This window comes from Halichoeres trimaculatus, unplaced genomic scaffold (genome assembly GCF_033239565.1).
Source record: "Halichoeres trimaculatus isolate MK-OKI-2021-1 unplaced genomic scaffold, fHalTri1.1 fHalTri1_scaffold_2, whole genome shotgun sequence".
Lineage (NCBI taxonomy): Eukaryota > Metazoa > Chordata > Actinopteri > Labriformes > Labridae > Halichoeres > Halichoeres trimaculatus.
Window position 1 is genome coordinate 13,155,951 of NW_027437180.1, and position 21,767 is coordinate 13,177,717.

At 41.3% G+C, this 21,767-nt stretch overlaps 6 protein-coding genes across 6 annotated transcripts; 3 read left to right on the forward strand and 3 right to left on the reverse strand.

Moving 5' to 3' along the window:
- Positions 1-314: 314 nt before the first annotated feature.
- calhm1b (calcium homeostasis modulator 1b) lies at positions 315-2,627 on the reverse strand. The gene is made up of 2 exons (XM_074664744.1): positions 2,082-2,627; positions 315-985 (listed from the first exon to the last, which is right to left on the reverse strand). The coding sequence occupies exons 1-2, from the start codon at positions 2,625-2,627 to the stop codon at positions 473-475; spliced, it is 1,059 nt and encodes a 352-aa protein (XP_074520845.1). The 3' UTR covers positions 315-472.
- Positions 2,628-4,280: 1,653 nt separating this feature from the next.
- LOC141800960 (inositol 1,4,5-trisphosphate receptor-interacting protein) lies at positions 4,281-6,558 on the forward strand. Its single transcript, XM_074683840.1, has 2 exons — positions 4,281-4,351; positions 4,605-6,558. The coding sequence occupies exon 2, from the start codon at positions 4,614-4,616 to the stop codon at positions 6,462-6,464; it is 1,851 nt and encodes a 616-aa protein (XP_074539941.1). The 5' UTR covers positions 4,281-4,351; positions 4,605-4,613; the 3' UTR covers positions 6,465-6,558.
- Positions 6,486-9,255, reverse strand: zp3c (zona pellucida glycoprotein 3c). Its single transcript, XM_074683851.1, has 8 exons — positions 8,620-9,255; positions 8,433-8,539; positions 8,197-8,300; positions 7,466-7,649; positions 7,261-7,387; positions 7,101-7,189; positions 6,873-6,946; positions 6,486-6,703 (listed from the first exon to the last, which is right to left on the reverse strand). The coding sequence occupies exons 1-8, from the start codon at positions 9,175-9,177 to the stop codon at positions 6,531-6,533; spliced, it is 1,416 nt and encodes a 471-aa protein (XP_074539952.1). The 5' UTR covers positions 9,178-9,255; the 3' UTR covers positions 6,486-6,530.
- Positions 9,256-10,681: 1,426 nt separating this feature from the next.
- On the forward strand, positions 10,682-15,547 carry LOC141786050 (ras-related protein Rab-40C-like). The gene is made up of 6 exons (XM_074664754.1): positions 10,682-11,368; positions 11,467-11,527; positions 11,634-11,694; positions 11,772-11,849; positions 12,034-12,256; positions 13,637-15,547. The coding sequence occupies exons 1-6, from the start codon at positions 11,215-11,217 to the stop codon at positions 13,933-13,935; spliced, it is 876 nt and encodes a 291-aa protein (XP_074520855.1). The 5' UTR covers positions 10,682-11,214; the 3' UTR covers positions 13,936-15,547.
- Positions 15,548-16,523: 976 nt separating this feature from the next.
- Positions 16,524-19,277, forward strand: wfikkn1 (WAP, follistatin/kazal, immunoglobulin, kunitz and netrin domain containing 1). The gene is made up of 2 exons (XM_074693189.1): positions 16,524-17,104; positions 17,230-19,277. Exons 1-2 carry the CDS (start codon positions 16,838-16,840, stop codon positions 18,745-18,747), a joined length of 1,785 nt encoding a protein of 594 aa, XP_074549290.1. The 5' UTR covers positions 16,524-16,837; the 3' UTR covers positions 18,748-19,277.
- A 27-nt stretch (positions 19,278-19,304) lies between these two features.
- Positions 19,305-21,640, reverse strand: mettl26 (methyltransferase like 26). Its single transcript, XM_074693203.1, has 6 exons — positions 21,287-21,640; positions 20,908-21,070; positions 20,099-20,158; positions 19,914-19,981; positions 19,680-19,758; positions 19,305-19,559 (listed from the first exon to the last, which is right to left on the reverse strand). Exons 1-6 carry the CDS (start codon positions 21,529-21,531, stop codon positions 19,503-19,505), a joined length of 672 nt encoding a protein of 223 aa, XP_074549304.1. The 5' UTR covers positions 21,532-21,640; the 3' UTR covers positions 19,305-19,502.
- Between the last annotated feature and the right edge of the window lie 127 nt (positions 21,641-21,767).

Genomic DNA, 21,767 nt, shown 5'->3' on the forward strand with positions numbered 1-21,767 from the left:
GTCTCAGTGTTCTAGGCTGGTTCAAACTTGTTTTTGATGTTTTTCTGCAAAAATAGATTTCCCTTATGGAGAAAACAAAGACAGAGCCTGATCTGTGTCTTTCCCTCTGAGAGAGGCAGTGTCTGTTTTTAAATAGATGATGACTTGTTTGTGGAGGAGATATTTTTTAAAAAAGAGAAACACATTTATTCAGACATAGAGTACATAGAGAATACACTGCTCTGTATTTGAACCAGAAATATGTTGACAATCCAGCATCTTTTTCATTTTGAAGGTAACATGCTCAACTATTGTACCAGCATAGACTACATAAACATTAATTTTCAGCCACTTTTAAGTTAAATGCATTGAAGTAAAATTCAGCTTTCTCACAATACAACATATTTTTAACTTAGTCTTAACAAGAAAAAAAAATATACAGTGGATTAAGACAGAATGACTCCTGAATCTCTGAAACCATTTTATAGAGACTTCAGACCTTACTGTAATACACAGCCCATTCCTTCTTCTCCACCTCATGGGTGTGTCCCTTTAAAAATCCATTTGCTGCTCCGTTGGCCTCTCCATTCAGTTTGATATTGTTTTCTCCATCTATTTGGTCTTTTCTCAGAGTCAAGGCTGGCTTACAGGTGTGCCAGTTCCATAAAACTTTGTTCATATCATCCTGAGCCCTAATGCCGAGGAGCTTCTCTTCATCACTTTTCCTTTTTTCTTCATCCTCTTCATCACTGTCGTCTCCGCTGGAGTGATGTTTGTGGAAGCTGCGCATCTCCCCACTGATGTTCTCAAAGTACTGCTGGATGCAAACCTTGGCAAAACTCTTGGCATGCTCTTTGCATGTCTCATCGAACATCTTGCGCTCGATGTCAATGTAGTGAGACCAGTACTTTGTCTTGAGGAAGGCGGCTTGAGTGAAACATGGTCGAATGGCCCGGATCATGAAGGCTGTCAAGGTCATCATGAGCAGGAACATCCATCCACATGCCTGCAGATTAGAGTATTAGATAAAGTGGTGAAGCAAGATTATAATTAATCAAAACAAATGGTTAATGATTAACTTTCTGACCACTCGCAGTCGAATCACACCTACCCATCCACACATCATTCACACTCTGATAGCAGAGACTTTAACGATGTGCCATCATTATTGGCTAATCTAATTCATATACACTTCAAAATTCACACATTAAGATGCCAAAGATGATAAAACCCACATAGTCCAACATGTGATCGAAAAAACACTTCTTGGTCTTTCCTTATGGTTTAACAGCCTCATAAACAGAATCTGTTATCAATATACTTCAGATACACATCACTGTTTAGCATTCATACTTTCCCCTTGGCTGCTCAAAGACCTAAATATAAGCATGGTGGTATTTGGATTGATTGAAATATATCCCAGTTCCAAGAATAACCAATTTAGCAGGCTTATCTTTGCCCTTAATAAGCACACAGAAAAGCCCCAAGGGCTCAAAGTGCAAAGCCAGTCTGGTGAGTAGATCTGAGTGAAGTGCACTTTAAAAGGAATAAAGCAATGAGTTAAAATTCATTGAGTCATCAGATCCTGTATTGAAGTTTAAAAACTTTTCTTTGACTATGTCCTACATTGGGCTGTTTTTATCTGACTCTTCTGATACTTTCAAAAAAGTTTAGGATGACTTTGTTTTACTTTTGGTGTCCCATTAAGCTGTTTAAGACAAATGATGCTATGCTAACGCTCTGAAGCGGAAAATCAAAATGGAATTCATCCATCTTTTTTTTTTTTTTTTGCTCATTTACATTCATTATTTTCCTATAGTGAAAAAACGGAACAAATTAGCAACACGTTTCATGAAAACATAAATCATGATCCAGACAGCTAATCTTACCCCAAATTAAAAAAGACTACGCTAGCTTCTTAAGTCAGATCAATGTTTCCTTTCTTGGCTATAATTCATTAATTTCTATGGGTAAAAGCCATTTAACTGATGTTTGTGCTTTACAGTTGTATAGTTTAAATCAGTATCTTCCATATCCAAACCCAAACAGTGCCCAAGTTGAAACCATTCACAGAATACAAAAGACAGAAATTAGCATCCTACCTGTGATATACACTTGATGTATCGTGTTGCTGCCACTCTTATTTCCTGGTCCTGAAACAAGTCTTTGCATGGAATCCTTGCCAGCACTCTCAGCCTCTCCGCCTCCGACATCCCCCTCAACAGACTATAATTCCCAAACCTGTCCAGATCCAGGTTGACGCTGAAAGCACAGAGGAAGCTCTTCCCATCCATGAGAGTGACAGACACCCACACTGCAGGTGCTATCAAGGATCTCTGCGTGATTGAGCAGAACATGTAGCGGAGGATTGTTGGATCCTTGCTCCGTTTGCCTGTGGGTCTTTTCCACTCCTCTGCCAGAACAGACACATTATTATTCAGCACAAAGCCTAACATGAAGAACCATATGGGAGGAACGATGAGCAGCCCGATCCCGTAGGTGTAGTTGTATTCAGGCATACAGGGGCAGCTGAACTCAAAGGAAGAGTACATCTGAGCACTGGCTAGTGCCATGATACCACAAATCCCATTCATAAAAGATTCCTGGTTGGATTGGAGGAACTGGAACATCATACGAAGCTTATCCATCTTGGCAGGGGGTGGTGTTCTTTTATTTAGATGAAATAAATAAATCTGTTAAAAAAAAAGAGGCTGAGATCAGTGAGAAGTGTTGAAAAGGCACCACTGCATGCTGGTTTGCCTTCATTCTACACAGGACACTGTGATGATCATATTGGGAGCTAGTGGGTTCACATAAAATAGACAAACTGTAAAATAACAAACAAATCCTTGATTTATTGAAGAAGGTGCAATATCTGTCTGGTTGAAGGTCAAGGTTTCCTCTTCCAAAAGACCTGCAATAAAAGTTGGTGAATCATCAACAATTAGCTGGAATGACTTGCAGGCGTTTGGGATGACCCAAGTTTGTTAATGATGTTAGAACATTGTAGTCAAGATGCTCCTAAGCTGGATAGCTAAAAAAGAAACTTTTCATAACCCAGTTATCTGAATGCTGTAATTCACTCTCAAAGTACATTACCCCAAAAAGTTGTCATTAATTATCTTTCAGTATGTTGTGTAGAAAAGGAATTTTTTTGCCAAACCATTCAACCATAATGAACTGGCTCTTACAAGACTATAAGCAGAAATATTTCTTTTTCTCATCTCTACATACAGAGAATAATACAAAGTCATTTTTAGTTATTGATCAGCAAATCTCTGAAACAGAAACATACGTACACACACTTACCTGTTGTCTTGAGAGTTGAAACACAAAGACGAAAAAGGAACAACTCATATGATGCTATCCATAATGCGCAATTTTACAGCTCTTCACCCACTTGTCTGACATTGGGCTCGTCTGACCGTCTGTCAGGTGTTTCTCAAAACTCACTGTGATGATGTTCAAAGCTGACCACATCATCTTTCACGATGCCCCTCCCCAAACACAGGCACTTGTTTAATGTTTTGTAGCAACGACTCATTTGAAAAAAAAATTCTCTAAAAGTTAACGTGCAATATTTCTCAAACATGACCACAAGTTGGAACGTTTTTTTTGTTCTTTGTTGTATCTTGTATTTTATTGTCACGTGTGACTCAACTTGCGTGAACCCTGAGGTGCAGTGTTGTTCACCTGTTGCCGTAACAATGCAGACATGCAAACAAGGTTTGGAACAATTCAAATATCTGTGGGTTTGGCTGGAAAATTTGGTTGGTGCTTTGAAGGTGGAAGGTGAATCTGTCTCTGTTTAATCAGAGCTGAGTAAGCCAAGATAAAATGTCTAACCATGTGTGAAGTTTGATAACTGTGAGGGGATTCTTCTACTTTTCATGTGAAGCTTTGATCTCCTCTTCACCTATTCAGTTTGACGGCTTGACAAACCAGTTAGAAACCCACAACATGATAAAAGACAGAGGCTTACTCTCCGATTCAAACAAAAAACTTTTCTCCCAGTTTTTAAACAATAGTGTGTAACCTTATGCTTCATTCCACATGAGGGCAAACAACCTCTCGTCAGTGAAATTGAGAGTGATTCAGAGGAAATGGCTTATTTCATACAGATTTGAGTTGGTGTTCGGCTTACAGGAAGTCTGTGCTATCTATGTGCTTCTGTGTATTGCACAGGAAGATGTTACAGCTAACACATGGGCAGGGTGTGCAGGAAATAAGTCAAGCAAGGCAACCTATAACTGCTTCTAAAATAGGAAGAGATCACAGAGACTGTGGCGGTGCAAGGTTAGTCTGTTTCCTCCTTGTTTGTTCCTGTCGAAGCATTAGCCTGCAGTTTTTGAGAAAAATCGCCTCTTTTTGGGTGCGTATACTGCTTTTTCTCTCTCATGTAATGTGCAGTAATTTCACAGTGTTTGATCTACAACTTTAATAGGGAAATAAGTAGGAAGGATGCTTCAAGGCTTTTGAGGAAGTAGCTCCTCGCTTCACAACATGTCATCGTAGAGTATCATATATGATTAAAAATATTTTTCATGTTAGTAATTTTTGGCAGTTTGAAGAAATCTTTTTCCTAAATCAGCTGTAAGATCTATCTTTTACTGATGTATTCACAGACATTAAAGATGCAAGACACCCTGCTGCTGCGAGTGGTTGTGGTGGCTGTCGGTCTCCTGACGTGTCCCAGAGATGACCCCAGTGTTCAGGAGTTGGATGATACAACTTCATTGAGCATGCAAAAGTCTGAACAGAAGCCTATGGGAGGAGGTAATAAACTGGACAGCCCCATGGAAGCTGTCAATGAGGAAACGACACATACTGACGGCACAGGGCCTTTTGATGACAAACAAAACATACCCAAAGTGGAGAATCAGTCTGTAATTGAGGAAAAACAAGTTTCACATTCTGAAGATGTGACTGCTCTGAAGACTTCACAAATTGAGAGTGAGCAAGAGGAGGAATCACAGCTGGACATGCAGCGTAAACAAAGAGGAGATATCCAGACTGATGGTGCTTTGAGCAGAGCAGAAGAGAAACATGGACAGACTGAAAAGAAAGAAAAGATCAGCTCCAAAGAACAGGAATCTGCTTTGACAGACGTCCACACCAAGACAAGTGAAAATGAAACTTCAGAGACAGAACTTGCAGATTGGGAGAAAGATTACCTGTGGTACTTATGGAACACACTGTCCATCATTTCAGCAGTCCGCTTCTTCAGGAAATACCTGGGGAGAAACCCCCAAATGAAACAAGAAGGAACCAGGGTTTCCCTTGTGACCTGCACTGATGCTGAAATGCCACTTTTAGACAGAAACACTCTTGAGAGATTTCATTCCAAGTGTGTGAAAGTCTCTGCCGATAATAAGTGGAAGGAGGAGTTCTTGGAGGGTTTTGCAGATGATCTAACAGAGGCCATGAGGAACGTGTGTGATAAAAATGTAATGGTCTTGGAGGACTGTCAGATGTTGAATGCCTGTAATGTCATTGTTGCATTTGCTCCACCTGATCCATACAGTTTTCAGTGTTTCCTCCGCAACAATCAGGCAAGTGATCTGCTTCCAGATATGCAGGTCTGTGGACGAATAAAGCTGGTAGGAAGAAAGGAAATCCAACATGGCTGCCCCTGTCAGTCTTCTGATGCAGATGATATGGTTTGTCTGCTTCACTGCCAGACAGAGAAATCAAAGCTGAAGACAAGTGATGTTTTCGATGGTCCTCTTTGTGTGAAGAACACCCCATTTCTCTCAAAATCACAGGTGACCAGGTGGTTTCAGAGCACCATCAAAGAGGCCTGGGCACAGATTTCACACAAGTATGAGCTTGAGCTGAACATACGCTACCTGGATACTCCTGGTGCTCTGGTGGTCAGATTCAGATCAGGGAAGAAGATCAGCTTCAATATGAGCCCCGTGGTTAGATTTAACACCAATGCCCATTTCTTCATCACTCCTGGCTCCCCAGAAGACTTTGATTCTTTGTGGACTCTCTCTCTGGCCAAGTATGAAAATCACTTATTAGAAAACATTTCCAAACACCTGCCTGAAAACTCCTGTCACAGGCAAACTCTTGAGGTTGCCGTTTTCCTTCATAGGAGACAAACAGCACTTTCAGGTAGCAGTGCACTCAGGGATTTTCATTTTAAAACTGCACTGATGCATCTGCTTCTGACCTCTGAGCCATCGCAGTGGAAACCAAACCATGTGGCTTACAGGGTGAAAGACTTGCTGGCTTTCATGGGAAGAAGCCTGGAGAAAAAGCAGTTGCATCACGTGCTTATTGGAAACCCTTTAACACCAAAGGTTATTGAACTTCCTGCTGAATTCACTGCAGCTCAGGCAGTGAATCTCTTCCATCCCCTTGTGGTTCACAACTGCATCTACAGAAATGCAGTGATGCACTTTCAGGAAATGCTGAAAAATGCACACATGCTAATAGAGGATTATGTCGGTCAGCACATGGATAACCGCTCTGTATGAAGAAAAAAAACTGCAAAAGTATACCAGCCAAATCATTTATTTAAAATGCTGAGCACTTTCAAACATTTAGTAATCATGCTCCCAGTAGTTGAGGAAGTCCTTATGCTCCGCCATGTCAGGATCTTCCAAATCGAAGGTTTCAGCTTCAACCATTTTCATCAGAGGTTCAAAGTCCACGTCTTCATCCTTGGCGCTCAAGTCAACCTTCCAAGAGTGACTGGAAACCAGGTTCTTGGAAGCTGTTAAGAGATTAACTCATTTTAGAAGCAGTTTGAAGAAATTTTAGGCTTTGAGGTATTTTGAAATATGGAATGGGAGCTCCATCATAAAGCAACTCTAATCTCATTTTAAAGCTGACACTGTCACATTCAGAGTCTGGAAGATAGTTTCCTTGATGGTTTAACCCACCCTTATTGGATCCAGAGGAGCAGGTGGATTCACAGCATGTGCACACAGAGTCATCCCCATACAACTCCTTCCACCTAAAATCGTTGACAGGAAGTGTTAAATTTGGAAAGCTCACAATAAGCTGGTGTAGCTTCTACAAATATATCATGTCAGCAAAGAATAGTATCCTAAAAGATCCTTTATTGGAAAAACTCTTTGTCCATGTTTAACCTCAGCCAGTCAACTCACTTTTTAGCAGTCATGTCGTAGTTGCAGGCCTTTGAACTTATAGTTGGTGCTTTATTCTTTACAGCGATTTCACAGTGCATGTAGAGTTGCTGAAAAGACAGTCAATGTTAAAAAAATTTGTACTTAAGATTAAGCTTTGAGGAGTTTGATTTGATAATACCTGTGAGGATGCTGAGGAGGAAATTGAGTCCTTGAAAACCATGGCCCCGATACTGAATTTCTGAACCATAGTTGAGTCTCCAGTGTAAAACTTTGACTGGCTAGTCACCTTACCGTCAATCATACAGCTGCAATTACAGAGAGAAATGTTAAGGTACTTCTCATAACTGTGACATGGTGACGATCTAGTTCTGATGAAATCTTACCCTTGGTTGTCAATGACTGTATACTTAGGGTTGGAGTTGGGGTCACTGGCAGCTGTCATGAAGCACTTGTTGACATATATCCTCTGAGCTCCAGATTTCGCTGTGCCACTAGCACGCTTAGCTTCAAAGAACATGGGGTCACCCAAGTTGTAGCTTTTAGAGCCAGTGATTTCATTCCCTGATGCTGTGTGAGAGGGAAGGGCAGCCACAAGTTTATACTGGTTAGAGCTCTTGAAACGGTGAAAAAAAATACTGGTTATAAATGTCATTCTTATGAATGTTATTCCCTTCAGAGTTCACAGTCATGCTTAAGTTGTACATGCTACAAGTCTGTATGTTGTGTGCTTAAATAAGTTTTCAAAGACATGTACTGATTTTTTTTTTCTATATTTAAATAAAGTTTTGCTTAAGACAAATTCCTTTTGAGTCACTGGCAGATGCATTTTGTATTTAACTTTTCAGAAGACTCAAGGCCTTGCTGTCCCACAAAGTTGCAGTTTCCTTTGTTCACACTTTCTCAAACTATGGCTCGGTAGTTAGAGAAACAAACAACCCCCTCAATAATTCTCTATATCTTTTAAACCATTTCATCTTCTAGTGTACAATTACTTTAAATTTATTTGACAAATGAACAAAAAATGTGGGGAAACACTTTATTCAAAACACTCTGGTCAAGATCTTAAATGTTGCTGCATGAATATAAAAAAAGGTTAATTTAAAAAGACACATACCATCTTGGGGAGTAATGGTGTAAGTGCTCTTGGGTTGGAGTGCTTTGAAAACTGTGCCTCCCTGGAGCTTAGGGAGGAAGCCAACTTTATAGGAGTGGAAAAACCTGGAAAAGCGAAGTGAAAATTGCATCGTTTTGACACCAGAAAGCACTAGGCATTGATCAATTTTCTGGTTTGTTATGCAAAGTGTTGCTTAATCCTTAGTTTGGAATACGATTGGAACAAATTAATCTTACCTTGGAAATCTACACTGCAGGGGTATGTCAAATGGTAGTTCTCGGACAACTGGAGTTGATGGTTTGTAGCTGAGAGAATTGCCAATCGATAGATAATCCACATTACTCTGGAAAACAAGACATCTGTTTGTCATTGGTCAAAGTGGATAACTTTCTTACAGACAAAAAAAATGACACGTTTACTAACCTCTTTTTTGAATCCACACTTACTCTTCAGCAGGTACAGAAAGTAGTAATGCTCTTTGGTACCTTGGTTAACAGGACAGCTGCCTAGCTTCAAGTCCTTGTATGCTTCTTTGGTCTTGAAAAGCTCTCTCCTAACTCTTACATACATCCTGTCAACATGACACAGGATTTCAATCAGTTTTGGTCTGGCTGCTTTCATAGATGCCTTGGCAGAAGAAGAACCAACTAGTAAAATTTCTTTGACGGAGTTAGGGAGGGGTCTGGAACCCTTTTCTGGCTTGAAGGCCTCTTTCTGGATCTTGGAAGATGTGACAATGACAGACTCAGGAAGTTTCTTTACTCCGCTTGATGAAGATCCATAACTAGATGAGCTCCTCCAGTATTCAGCATCAGTTGTAGAGGTGTGCATGTTTTCTTTCCCAATTACTGTCTCCATTCTTTCCCACTCTAAGTCAGGATCCTCCAAAAATGCTCCAACATCAGGCCCACCTCTAGACTGGGCCTGACAACAGGCAGAGTAAGACAGCAACAGCAAAAGACAAACATGGATAAGCGCCATCTCCACTCCTGCAACTGCCAGCCAGTGAACCCGGCCCCTCACCTAAATAAGTTTGTCTCTGATAAAGCTGTGCCATCTGGCTTTTGTATCCTGCATTCAAGCGTGAACTTCTTCAGCTGTTGCAAATGCCAATCAAGAGCAGCCAATGAGATGTGACCAACAGTAATCATGCCTAACAGGTTTCAGTGCCTTCCTCTGTGTCTAAAATACATCCATAAACGTTTATAGTGATTTGAATTTCTTTAAATGAGCACACACTTTTTTGAAAGTTATGTAATTTTGTTTCATTTTTTTAAACTCTTCCTCCAGTATTGTGGTATCCATTCAGGAATCAAACAGCTCATTAAACTTGATCTACTTTATTTACCTTTATATCCAGGGCTTGACATGAACTTTTTTGCTCACCAGCCACTGTGGCCAGTGGTATCCCAGAGTTACTAGCCACTCAGTATTTTCACTGGCCACAATTTGTTGTTGGATAATTATGTTCAATATGATTAAAGCCGATAATAACATGCTAAAGTTTACTTAAAAAAAATTTACAACCTCTTTAAATGTAAATGACCCCTATGCACACTCAAAACAAGACTACATCAATGTTAAATCCACAGGTCCTCAATCAGGTATTCAGCTCTGATAAAGTTGTGTGTAACATTGTGCTCCTTTCATATGAAAATATGCAGTCTATTAAGACATAGTAATTAAAATAGTAGTTTGTTATTGCTTATAATAAAATGGTAAAGGGGATTAATCTAACGGATAAAAATTCAGCAAGAGACACGGTTGGGGTGTTGTGACCCAATCTTTTCACCCAAATCTGACTTGACCCCGGTCAGCAGTGACGTCGCAAAGTCTTCCACAAATGGACCAATGATGAGCAAACGCTTTATGCAGGGAGTACTCATGGGAGTTGTAGTGTCGTGGTCTTATATTGCAGTTGGTTTATTATTTCAGATGCCGTTTGAGAAAACTCCAATTAAACGTGTACATAAAATTCAACCGGCCAAAGTGGCCAGTAGGAGCGGCGGTGTTACCAGCCACTGCCGAAATCCACCCGCATTTGGCCGGTTGGCCGGTGTTCATGTCAAGCCCTGTTTATATCTCTTTATACCTCCAAATTGTAGATGTAAATACACAGTTAGGTGTATTGATTCACAGTTAACTCATTTGTTTCGGAGTGAAAATTAAATAAAGTATTGTGAAGAAAAAATGCACGTGTTATGATACAGCGTTAATACGTAAACGCTTAAAATATGATAGCCATAAATCAAACTGTGGTCCCCGAGCTGATACTCGCCATATATTTCTTTAAACAGATTAATTTTATACGTCTCAGGATAACTTTTCGGAAAATTATTTCTCACTGAAATACGCCGAACATTTTTTTTATCATCACTTGGCTCATGAACACTAATTAATTGATTCATTAATTTATTTAAAAAATGTTTCTTGATAACTTATTCATCAGCAGGATGTTACGTACTCATGATGTCATCACCAGGAAGTTCCAACACTGTCCACTCTGCTAACCAGACGCATCCAAAGCTAATAATACTCTTCAGGTTTCTGTTTACGTTCCCAGTAATAGGATCGTTGTTCTTTTACTAGAGCGTTGTTTCTTATTGTATATGGACACTCGTGTATGTCCGTCTATCGCTTCGTTGGCGTAGAATGTGTATTTTTCGTTTTTTAGAAGCTAGTTAGCTAAGAAGCTAATAGCCAGTTAAGGTTGTTTTGATAGTAGGTGTGAGCTATTCCGGACTATTGGCGGTGTCTGTACGTTTTGGAGAGTTTAAATGAACACTGAAACGTGTTTTCGCCTTTCCTGAGAAATTATTGAGAGTCTGACGACAAAACTCACTGAGGTTGGATGAACTGTTGCGAGTAGATCGTCAGGTTAGTGGGCCAACGCTAACGTCAAACCACAGTAGCCTACTTTTAGCTAACGTTTCTGCTGCCTGGGACAGCAAGTTCTGTCCCAGACGTCGAACAGTTGACGTCTGGTGAGCTTGTAGAGCTCCCCGTGAACCGGATCCAATGCGTGGGATGATGGGGACACAGAGCAGTCCCGTTAAGAGTTATGACTATCTCCTGAAATTTCTTTTGGTGGGTGACAGCGATGTCGGAAAGGGAGAGATCTTGGAAAGTTTACAAGACGGATCAGTGGAGTCACCTTACGCCTACAGCAGTGGTGAGTACATGTGTGTTCAGTCCAGGTTCAGAATCTCTCTCAAAAATCTGGCAATACTCCCCATTTATTATTTTTGTGTGAATTCTTTGTGATTTAAGGAATTGACTACAAGACAACCACAATTCTGCTGGATGGCAGACGAGTGAAGTTAGAGTTGTGGTAAGATTATGATTTAAATTAAAAAAGAAGTTGAATTTAAGCTCAGCTATGATTGCCTTATAGTACAGTAGTCCCCTAACTATCTCTACTTATGTCTTGTCAACAGGGACACATCAGGACAGGGCAGATTCTGCACCATCTTTAGGTCTTACTCTCGAGGAGCACAAGTGAGAAATCAATGCACAATTTGAAAATGATGGTTTTAAAAATGTGTATCTGGTTCTAATCTGGTTTTATTTCACAGGGAATTTTGCTTGTCTATGATATAACCAATGGTTGGTCGTTTGATGGAATTGACCGCTGGATCCGGGAAATTGATGAGGTAATCAAATTTAACTGTTTCTGATGAACAAATAACTCCTGGACAAAACAATCAAAACAGTTTTTGTGTTATTTATTCTTTAGATAAGAATATAACCTGTTGTTTATTATAAAATGTAGCAGAGAAGCTTTTGAAAAGGATAAATAGCATTTCTTAATGAAAGTATAATGTTGTTTTCCATCAGCACGCCCCTGGTGTACCCAGGATTTTGGTGGGAAACCGTCTTCACCTTGCATTCAAGCGGCAGGTTCCTACAGAGCAGGCAAGGGCTTATGCAGAAAAGAACAGCATGACTTTCTTTGAGGTCAGTCCACTCTGCAACTTCAATGTCATCGAGTCCTTCACAGAACTTTCCCGCATTGTGCTGATGAGACATGGGATGGAGAAATTCTGGAGGCCCAACAGAGGTGAGCAATTAGTTATTTTTTCAGCACAGTTCTTTCAGAGAATGGTACGAGTATAAATATATAAATATTTGCTTTAGTGCCAAAAGGGTCAGAAGTTACAGAGGAGAAGAAAGTACAGAGTAGAAAGTTCTTGTTTTTTTGTGCCAAAATTAAAAGCTATGAAGCTGAATATTTCCTGTCCCTTAATGCAGTGGATGTAGAATAGTATTGTATTTGTACTCTTAAATAGAACTTTTAACATTTTGAACATTTACATGGATATCATATACACAATCTATGACAATATTGTTGCACTTTATAGTGGTTTCTTGTTAAGGTTATTTAAGTAGATCACTGATCTATGGAGTGTATTTAAAGAAAAAAAGTACCATAATTGTTGAAGGTTTTTGTTTTTACTTTTTTTTATTGCTCTAAATGCATCTTTTCTTTGGGTTGTTTTTATGTACACACTGCAATGTTGCAAAGTGGGCCAAAGCACACACCACCTCAGGGCTCTTATTGTGTCACAGTCTATTGTTTTTCTGCAGGCCTAAATTATCAAATTCCATGCATACTTGCCACACCAGGGGCTAAAAGGAGTCATGGGTCAATGCCTGAGCGACATTTTGGCAGATGAGTGTATATGAATGCTTGAGATGACTCACAGAAATACGGAAGTTGGTTCTGGAGAGTCCTCAAGATATTTAATTGGTTGTGAACAATATTTATGCCTAGGCTCTCCCAACTTTAAGGTACTTATCAGTCATACTTCAGTTTCCCAGTAGCTTTATTTCAGGATATCTAATTTCTATTCAAACACTTAACAAGGCACCATTTCAGTGGGGCATTCTCACTGCAAACAAACTGCTTCAGGGTCTAACTGGAAGCAAGCCCCCACCTCTTCTGGGTGATCTCTGCTTGATCTCTTTGTTTTGTTCTGTCTCAAAGTGTTATCGCTATGTCCACATTTGATCAAAATTAGCCAAGGGGGTAGATGTGTCCTGTTTCATTGCTATGTCTCCAAATGATCTGGGTGTTAAAAAAAACATAATACAGATGATAAACTGACATGTTATTGTATTTTTTACATTGCAGTAATGTAAAGTAGAGCGAAGCACACAGCACCACAGGGTTGTCTTTATGCATCATGTCAAAGTCTTTTTTTTTCCAACAGCGTAGGTAAAGAAATGCTGTGCACACCAGCCACACTTTACAGAAAGTAAGAAGAGGGATGTGAGGAAAACCCTTTACCTAAAGAAGCTACCAGCTTGGTTCAGAAAACACAATAAAAAACTTTTTAGGACACTACAAAGAAATAAAAAGATGATCTCACATCTACTTAGGCTTTAGGAGTATCTAAACTCAGTTCTTATTGTTCTGTTCTGTGTGCTTATTCGACAGTCTTCAGCCTCCAGGATCTGTGCTGCCGCTCGATTGTCTCCTGCACACCTGTGCACCTCATCGACAAACTGCCCCTCCCTGTGGCCATCAAATCCCACCTCAAGTCTTTCTCCATGGCCAACGGTATGAATGCAGTCATGATGCACGGACGCTCGTACTCAGTGGCCAACAGTGCAGCCTCAGGTGGAGGCAGCGGAAGCAAAGCAAACAGCCTGAAACGTTCAAAGTCCTTTCGGCCTCCTCAGAGCCCTCCAAAGAACTCGTCATCCTCCTCTAAAGGAAACTGTAAGATTTCATAGTAAAGGAGCAGACAAATGGTTTCTTTCATAGATCCTGGATGAAAGGTGTCGTTGCTCCAAGGGGTCACAAGGCAACTGGGGAGCAGGAGAGCCAACAGAAACCTTCAGCTGTGATGGAAATAGCTGTGAACTAACATTGACCTTTGGGAGCTGACTATGGTGGTTGGACTGGTTTCTGTTCTCTTAGCACTTGCTGGTGCCATCTTGTGGATGTCTTTTTACCTGTATTCTTTACTACAGAGACTCACTGTGATCGAGTGGAACAAAATTTCCCTGGGACCAACAAGATGTGAATCAAGGACTGCCACGCACCTTTTGACACTACAAACAAGTGTATGGACATTCAGAAGTGGAGGGTTTACGTATTTAAACGTTGGACTTGAAGTTGTAAATAAGCTGTGTCTGCTTGATGTTTTGGTCAGTATCTGGTATTTGATCTTGGAATGGAGCCTCTTTCACTCCTTATGTCCTGAATGTTTTGGAGACGTGCTTTGGTGTACAACTAATGTGTGCTTTAACCCCCTTTGTCCTCTGTACAAATTTCCCTTTGCAACTTCAAGGGTGCTGAGCTACTTGTTTAAGACTTGGACTAGTTTTAAATAAAGCAGCAATTGAATGTCACTGGAGAAGCAGGGCTATTTTCCCAAACAGATGTGTAAAAAGAAATATTTTAAAAAAGTAATGAGAAAAACCTTAACTTAATCTGTGATACTTTCCAGCCAAGTTGAGCCAAATTGCTTTACTCTGAAGACTCCCTGTGTTGCCCTTAAAAATCCAGCCTGGATGAATTTCCCCTCCATCACTATCAGTCATTCATTCAAACACCTGTATACTTTCTCAGGCCATTACTGCCTAATAGTTGAACATTTTCAGTTATGTTATTGCTTACACCAACATGATCTATTTGAATCTACAGTTTTTCAAAGTCTTTTTACAAACTGATGTATAGATTATTTGCTCAGACGTGGTGTTTTGCCATCAACAACAGCTGCATCTGTGTCTTGGTTCTTAACATGAATTTGTTGGCTGTGTGGTGAGAGGACTCTTCGGATTGCTGTTTGGATATGTTATGTATTTGCAACCTATTTATGAATGTAAAATGATATTCATCTTCTTTACTGTGGTAAAACATGGGAAAAAGAATCAGAGGTGGAAAGGCGTCAGGTTCATTTGGTTCTCAGATTTTATTCAGTGTTGCCTCTTGTTTTAGTTTCTTTACTTCTTATGCTCAAATAATTTTTTATTTTCCAAAAGGGCCTGAAGAATAAATACATTTTTTTTTGAACAGCTGTAAAGTATACAGAAATACATTTATCTAATAATTCTCCCTCCTATTTCCACCTCTGGTTTACATGTGCTGTATTTCCACCTCATCATTCCCTGTGTCTGTAAGTCTGTGGTAAGATCTTAAGGGCCTAAAACTTGGTGCATGTTTTCTACTGGTGCCTGCTGTATGTAATGTATTGGGACCAGTACAAAGGCTAACCGAGGTGTTGACCAATAAGTGTGTAAACGTTTGATAATGATTGTTGTTATCAGAGCTGTTTGGATACGGGATCAATTATAACTTTGTCTACATTGCAAACAGTCAGCCATACAAATAAAGGGTAAAACTACCAGGCTGCTTTGTATTCTTGTGAGCATGCGTGCTATGCTGCAATGTCATTTTCATTCAAACATTGATCAAGGTCGTTGTGGGAATATTTTTGTACCCTTTGTCCAGCCTGGAGCCACCGGTGCTCAAGCGCAATAAAACCGGTGGGGGTTCTGAATTGATTAGCAGCTCTCTCGGCATTGGCCAGTGTTGGATAACCGGCACATCGCTGCAGCGCCTGAATGCAGAGCGGTCAAAAGTCACCCAAAGGTTGCCGGGTCACCTCCTATGAAAAGATGAGGGCTGCTGCTTCTCATCGCCCCGGAGCCACGGGAGGACAAAGATGAGTCGCACACTATTGAAAATGTGGCACTTTACGCCTTCCCACCTGACCGTGGCATCTCTGAGCTCCGTGTGAATGAGGATTGGTGGTAAATTGAGCGACGTCTAGACACAACGGACGTAAACAACATGTTTTCCTAGACGTGATTTGGCACGCCTCCGGTTTGGGTTTCACGCTTTACGCACATGGCGACTTTTAACAATTTAGTCCTCAATTTGTTCGCACTTCAAGTAGGGTATGTTAAGTTATATTGGGATGCGCAAAACTCCTGGTCTTATAAATCCAACAAAACATCACATCACAACATCTCATCAGGAAAAGAACACATTTCCTAATTTATGAATAACACCTCTATAAATCCTGTCTGGAAATTTAACGGTGGATTTCTCACCGGAATGTGTAGGACCGTGCGCAATGTTGTTGGTACAGCTTGCCACTTACAGCCACACGTTTGCTTTGATGTTTTTACAATGTTTGTCCAGTTGCTTAGTGCATGGTGTTGCTTCATAAGAGTTTCAGACACTGGACGAGCATGGGGGCGGTCAGAGGGGCTGCCCTTTCCACCTCCATTCACACTATGAAAGGCTGATGTTGCGTCTTTCTCTCTCATTGTGCACTTGCGTTCGGTTATTTCGCTGTTCGTGGAAATCGACCTGAATGGGAGTTTGTCGACGCAAGTGTTTTGTTTTGATTATCAAGGGGCATCACTGATCCAGAACAACTGTGATTTCATGGGTTTTTGGGAGAAAACTGGGATTTATCTGGATCAGTAGGAGTCCAGCACATAGACATCCGTTCTAATCCTCTGGGTTGCAAACTCCCTGTGGACTGCGAACTGATCTTCAGCACGTTTACGCACAAGATGGACGGACACGCATAACGATGGAATTAAGATTTTCTTCGAATTTAGGGACTTGAAGGAGGAATGGATTTACTTGGGGAAAAACTCGTGCAAAGGAGCAACGATGTATAAGTTCTCTTTGAAACTTTCGGAGGATAGGTGTAAAAAGAGTAAAATTTGGCATGACGCACCCAACTCGAATGAACTAGAATTAAAATGGATACGTGCGTATTTGCTCATCTTGTGCGTTTTCAGAGTACCAGAGTTGACTTCGTGCGCAAGTGTAGCAGGATCGAAAGTTGAGCACGAAGGATTTTGTCCCAACAAGTTGAATACAAACCTGTGGGTTGATGCGCAAAGCACCTGTGAGAGAGAATGCGAAGTCGACGAGGTGAGGTTATGTGTCATTATTTATGCCTTTGGTGATGTCATTTCTCTATTTTCTGACAAACTCATTTTTAAAGTTGATTCTTTGAAACCTGCTTCTTAAACACTACCTTTTGTGTGCCTGTGTAGGACTGTGCTGGCTTTGAGAAGTGCTGCACCAACGTGTGTGGCCTCAACAGCTGTGTGGCTGCACGTTTCTCAGATGGCACCCCTGCCCAGCCAGACGGCCAGGGTGGAGGGAAAGGAAGTGATGCCCCCACCACCACTGCTACCTGTGAAGGCTTCATCTGCAGCCAGCAGGGAGCGGTATGTGACATCTGGGACGGACAGCCTATCTGCAAGTGCCAGGACCGGTGTGAGAAGGAGCCTAACTTCACCTGCGCTTCGGATGGCCTCACGTACTTCAACCGCTGCTACATGGACGCAGAGGCCTGCATCAGAGGGGTGACTTTAGCTGTGGTCGCCTGCCGCTTCTACCTTGCTGGGCCCAACACCAGCCCACTACCACAGGACACCACAGCTAACCCCACCCCCACATCCTCGCAGGAGGACCCCTTACCCCCCACATTGTACTCCAACCCTCACCACCAGTCCATTTATGTGGGAGGCACCGTCAGCTTTCACTGTGACGTTATTGGAGTCCCCAGACCTGATGTGACCTGGGAGAAGCAGAGTGAGAGACGTGAACGTCTTGTCATGAGGCCTGACCAGATGTACGGCAATGTGGTAATAACCAACATTGGTCAGCTTGTGATCTACAATGCCCAGGTGTGGGATACAGGTATCTATACTTGCATTGCCCGTAACTCTGTTGGAGTTCTTCGTGCAGATTATCCACTGTCTGTCATCCGACGAGCTGATGACGATTTCTCTGAGGACCCTGAGATGCCCATGGGGCGGCCGTTCTCCCCTGCAGACTGCCTTGCTGAAGTAGATGTGAGAGTGTGCAGTAGTGAGCGCCACGTGGATTGGTATTATGACAGTAAGCTGGGATCCTGCATGGCCTTCAGCAATGGTGGATGTGATGATAGTCGCAACAGATTTGAAACATTTGAAGAGTGCAAGGCCTCCTGTCAGAGAGAAGGGATGGGCATCTGCTCCCTGCCTGCAGTCCAGGGTCCCTGTAAGACCTGGGAGCCACGATGGGCCTGGAACTCCATCATGAAAGAGTGCCAAGCCTTTGCTTATGGTGGCTGCCATGGAAACGCTAACAGCTTCCGCACCAAGAAGGAGTGTGATGCAAACTGCCCTCAGGCCAAAAAGAAACCTTGTAAGACATGCAGGGTGAAAGGAAAAATGGTGCCAAGCTTATGTCGGAGTGACTTTGCCATTGTGGGACGCCTGACAGAGCTGGTGGAGGACCTGGACTCTGGGTTAGCCCGCTTCAGCCTGGAGGAGGTCCTGAGAGATGAGAAGATGGGCTTGACTTTCTTCAACACCAAACACCTTGAGGTGACTATCGCCAAGATAGACTGGAGCTGCCCCTGCCCTAACATCACCATGGAGGAGAATCCTCTGCTGGTGATGGGAGTCGTGCAGGACGGCATGGCCATCATTCAGTCCGACAGCTATGTGAGGGCTATAACTCAACGCAGACTCAAAAAGCTACGAGAGGTTGTGGGCAAAAAGAGTTGTGAGACGTCATGAAAGTCCATGAACTCCAGCATCTGAACTGTAACAAGAAAAGCTGATTTACCGTGTGTTAATGAAGCTAAGAAAGGTCATGTGTATATTTTCAATTCAGCACAGGTTGTTTTACATTCCAAACGTGTTGAGTCCGGCTAAAATGCTCCTTTTTATAAAGTTTGTAACGTCTTTTTAATTTGCTTCTACCTCTGTATGCTTGTAGTTTGAGAAATAAGTTATATACTAGAAGAGTAGGAACACGATTCGACCAACTTGCTCGCTTTGTGATGCTGACAAAATGGACATCTACAGTACATTGCTCATACCATGTTTTTTTCTTTCTTTTTTCTACAAGGTCCTGTTTTTTACTTATTTACCTGAGTGTTTTATAAAGATTTTCTTTTGATGTAATGCATGGCTGCAATATCTGCACATTCACTTCCTCTATAAAGCACTTCTGCTGTTTTTTCCCCTGACCGCCTGTAACTGGAATGAAGTAATTTCAAATGGTATTGAGGTAATTATTGAACACAGACAACCCATACGTGTAAGTCTTATTAAGTTTACTTAAGTGTGCAATACAGGAGTATATCATATGAGATTACATAATTTCAGTCCTCATTTAATTTAATCATATGTTGATGTTTTAAATAGTTGGTAAATGATTCATTAACAGTTCTTGGATTTTTTGGCACTGTGTCTGAGCTTCAAGTGTAGGTTAAGGCATTTTGACCTCCAGTGCTGGACAGCCTCCAGAATAGGACTGACAGGATCCTTCACACCAAACTCTCCTTCCTGAACAGAAGACACTTGTTGTTTGCAGGCATGTCAATCTAGCATGAAAAAAGATGACATTCACACATCAGTAAACTGACACTCAGATCATTATATAATCTCATTTTTTTGCATGTCATACATTAAATTTGTGTTGTGCAAATGAGATACTGACTTACCATTTTCTCCAGGAATAAACCATTTCTTTGTGCTATAGAACTAAGGAGGGAGATATCCCTCAGTCCCCACTCTGGGTTCCTGTGTGATCAAATATTATGGCTTTAATCTACTACTCTGTCATAGTCACATAATATTCACAAGAGCAGACTCTGCTCAGTCAGTTTCTTTAGATTTTTGTGTATAGCAAACCTAACTTGTATTAAACACAAAGAAGCAATAATAAAACCACTTACCTCTGCCGTAGGCTGTAGTCAAAGTCCACATTACTTTGAGGCATGATATGACCATTTACTGCATATGGCTGTGTAAACAAAGAAAAGTGTTATGTAGCACAACAATCACACTTTTATCTTTTATCTGCCAACATCCACAAATGTGGAAGGTGCATTTTTATAACAGCATGAAATGTATCACTCACTCCGTACGTCAGTAGAAGACCCTGCGGCTTCAACACTGCCCCAGCCCCTCTGAATAAACCCTAGAAGAGAATAGAGAGAGACACATTAAAGCACCAAAATTACATCACACGTAGTGGGAGGTGAGTGGGAGGTATGACACCTACTCCAGCCCTCCAGAAATAACACAGTCATTCGCTTTCAAATGAAGAGTTGCATATCTAAGCAATCAAACCCTCCTAACCAAATCAGTAAACTCCAGTTTTGGCTCCAGGCTTATTTGATCTGGTATGAACAGTAGCATTAAGTGGCTATTACTAGCTTTTCTTAGCTTACAGAAGCTAAATATTGTTGTGTTCAGTACTAATATATAAAACACAGGTAATTTTAAAATATGTATTGCTGTTGGTAGTAGAAGCTTCACCTTTAAGATTCTATAACAATGTTCGGATGGGACAAAGCTTTGACTGATTAGAAAACAAGGCCTTAAAAATGAGCCTTGAATCCTTCATGGGGGGGGGGGGTTAATTTCTAAAAATGCACTCCAAAGGCCTGCAACCAAAATGAAAAGGCCTTCTGATTTTCCACTGTCCAGAAGTCCAATGTCGCAAGGCTAGATAATAAATAACTACTCAAGGACTAAGTAGACGTTGAACATTTTAGCTTTTTTGTACTTTGAAGGAACATGAAGTCACTGAAAAATATAATGTATCCCATAGCCACAGTCTATAAACTGAAAATGACACCTATCCAGTTGTTAAATTAATTTAATTCCAGGGTGATTCCTGATCAATTACACATTTACATGTATCAATACTATAAGCAGTCTTACCTCTGTGCAAGCCATAGGAGTAATGTGTATCATGTTGATATTGACTACCAGATCAAGGCTCTCTGACTGAATGCCTCCCCAGTACTGATGTGGCAGAGAAGCATCCAGGTGGATGACAGGTTTCACATTGTGCAGCTGATAGTGAGCTCTGTACGCTTCTATACTGAGAATGGAAACAAAGGACATTATTGTTAATGCAGGTAGACTCCACAAAAACAGACATCTAGCCAGCAAAGTATGCTGGTTCTTAACTACCGTAATACCGGAGATAAATATTCACTGTTTTGATCAGAATGATTTTTTTTTTATCACCGTTAATGTCGGTTTACACGGAAGGCTCAAACAGGAACTGAAATAGATCTAACCCGCTAGTGTTTACCTGGCCAATGATTGTCGGTCATACTCTGAGGGCTGCCAGATTATATTCCGCAGGGCCTGGGCGAAATGTGTGACATGCTGCCCAGTACCGGAGGAGATCTCCAGAGCCTGCAGGGGTCTCCCGGTGTTCACGCACTCCCGGAGCACGGATAGGATCGGCTCCTTGTTCCTCTCCGCGGCAGCGGCGTTCAGCATCGTCCTATATCCCGTTTTCAACTGTCGAGGTAAACGGTATGGTGTACGCATCCACTCCAGCGGACCCGAGTTACGTCAGTGCAGATTGAATAACTCTTCACCACCCACGAGTGTTTTGTTTTTCGGCTCAAAATGGTCAACTTCCGCATTCCGTCACGTGACTGCCCAGTCACCCAATAGGACCACTAGGTGGTCAAGTTTTATTTTATTTCATTTTAAAATGTAGCTCACAGAGTTCTGACACTATAGATATCTTTTCATAAATTGTCTTTATTGAAGAGGAAATA

What these genes read in the sequence shown, in the direction of transcription:
- calhm1b (XM_074664744.1), bottom strand. Translation starts at nt 2,627, where the DNA reads ATGGATAAGCTTCGTATGATGTTCCAGTTCCTCCAATCCAACCAGGAA. An exon ending in ACATCAAGTGTATATCACAG is followed by an intron (nt 986 to 2,081) that starts GTAGGATGCTAA and finishes TCTAATCTGCAG; the next exon opens with GCATGTGGATGGATGTTCCT.
- LOC141800960 (XM_074683840.1), top strand. Translation starts at nt 4,614, where the DNA reads ATGCAAGACACCCTGCTGCTGCGAGTGGTTGTGGTGGCTGTCGGTCTC.
- zp3c (XM_074683851.1), bottom strand. Translation starts at nt 9,177, where the DNA reads ATGGCGCTTATCCATGTTTGTCTTTTGCTGTTGCTGTCTTACTCTGCC. An exon ending in CTGCAGTGTAGATTTCCAAG is followed by an intron (nt 8,301 to 8,432) that starts GTAAGATTAATT and finishes TCGCTTTTCCAG; the next exon opens with GTTTTTCCACTCCTATAAAG. An exon ending in ACAGTCATTGACAACCAAGG is followed by an intron (nt 7,388 to 7,465) that starts GTAAGATTTCAT and finishes CTGTAATTGCAG; the next exon opens with CTGTATGATTGACGGTAAGG.
- LOC141786050 (XM_074664754.1), top strand. Translation starts at nt 11,215, where the DNA reads ATGCGTGGGATGATGGGGACACAGAGCAGTCCCGTTAAGAGTTATGAC. An exon ending in ACCTTACGCCTACAGCAGTG is followed by an intron (nt 11,369 to 11,466) that starts GTGAGTACATGT and finishes TTGTGATTTAAG; the next exon opens with GAATTGACTACAAGACAACC. An exon ending in CGAGTGAAGTTAGAGTTGTG is followed by an intron (nt 11,528 to 11,633) that starts GTAAGATTATGA and finishes TCTTGTCAACAG; the next exon opens with GGACACATCAGGACAGGGCA.
- wfikkn1 (XM_074693189.1), top strand. Translation starts at nt 16,838, where the DNA reads ATGTATAAGTTCTCTTTGAAACTTTCGGAGGATAGGTGTAAAAAGAGT. An exon ending in GAGAATGCGAAGTCGACGAG is followed by an intron (nt 17,105 to 17,229) that starts GTGAGGTTATGT and finishes GTGCCTGTGTAG; the next exon opens with GACTGTGCTGGCTTTGAGAA.
- mettl26 (XM_074693203.1), bottom strand. Translation starts at nt 21,531, where the DNA reads ATGCGTACACCATACCGTTTACCTCGACAGTTGAAAACGGGATATAGG. An exon ending in GACCGACAATCATTGGCCAG is followed by an intron (nt 21,071 to 21,286) that starts GTAAACACTAGC and finishes TTCCATTCTCAG; the next exon opens with TATAGAAGCGTACAGAGCTC. An exon ending in GTCTTCTACTGACGTACGGA is followed by an intron (nt 19,982 to 20,098) that starts GTGAGTGATACA and finishes TTGTTTACACAG; the next exon opens with CCATATGCAGTAAATGGTCA.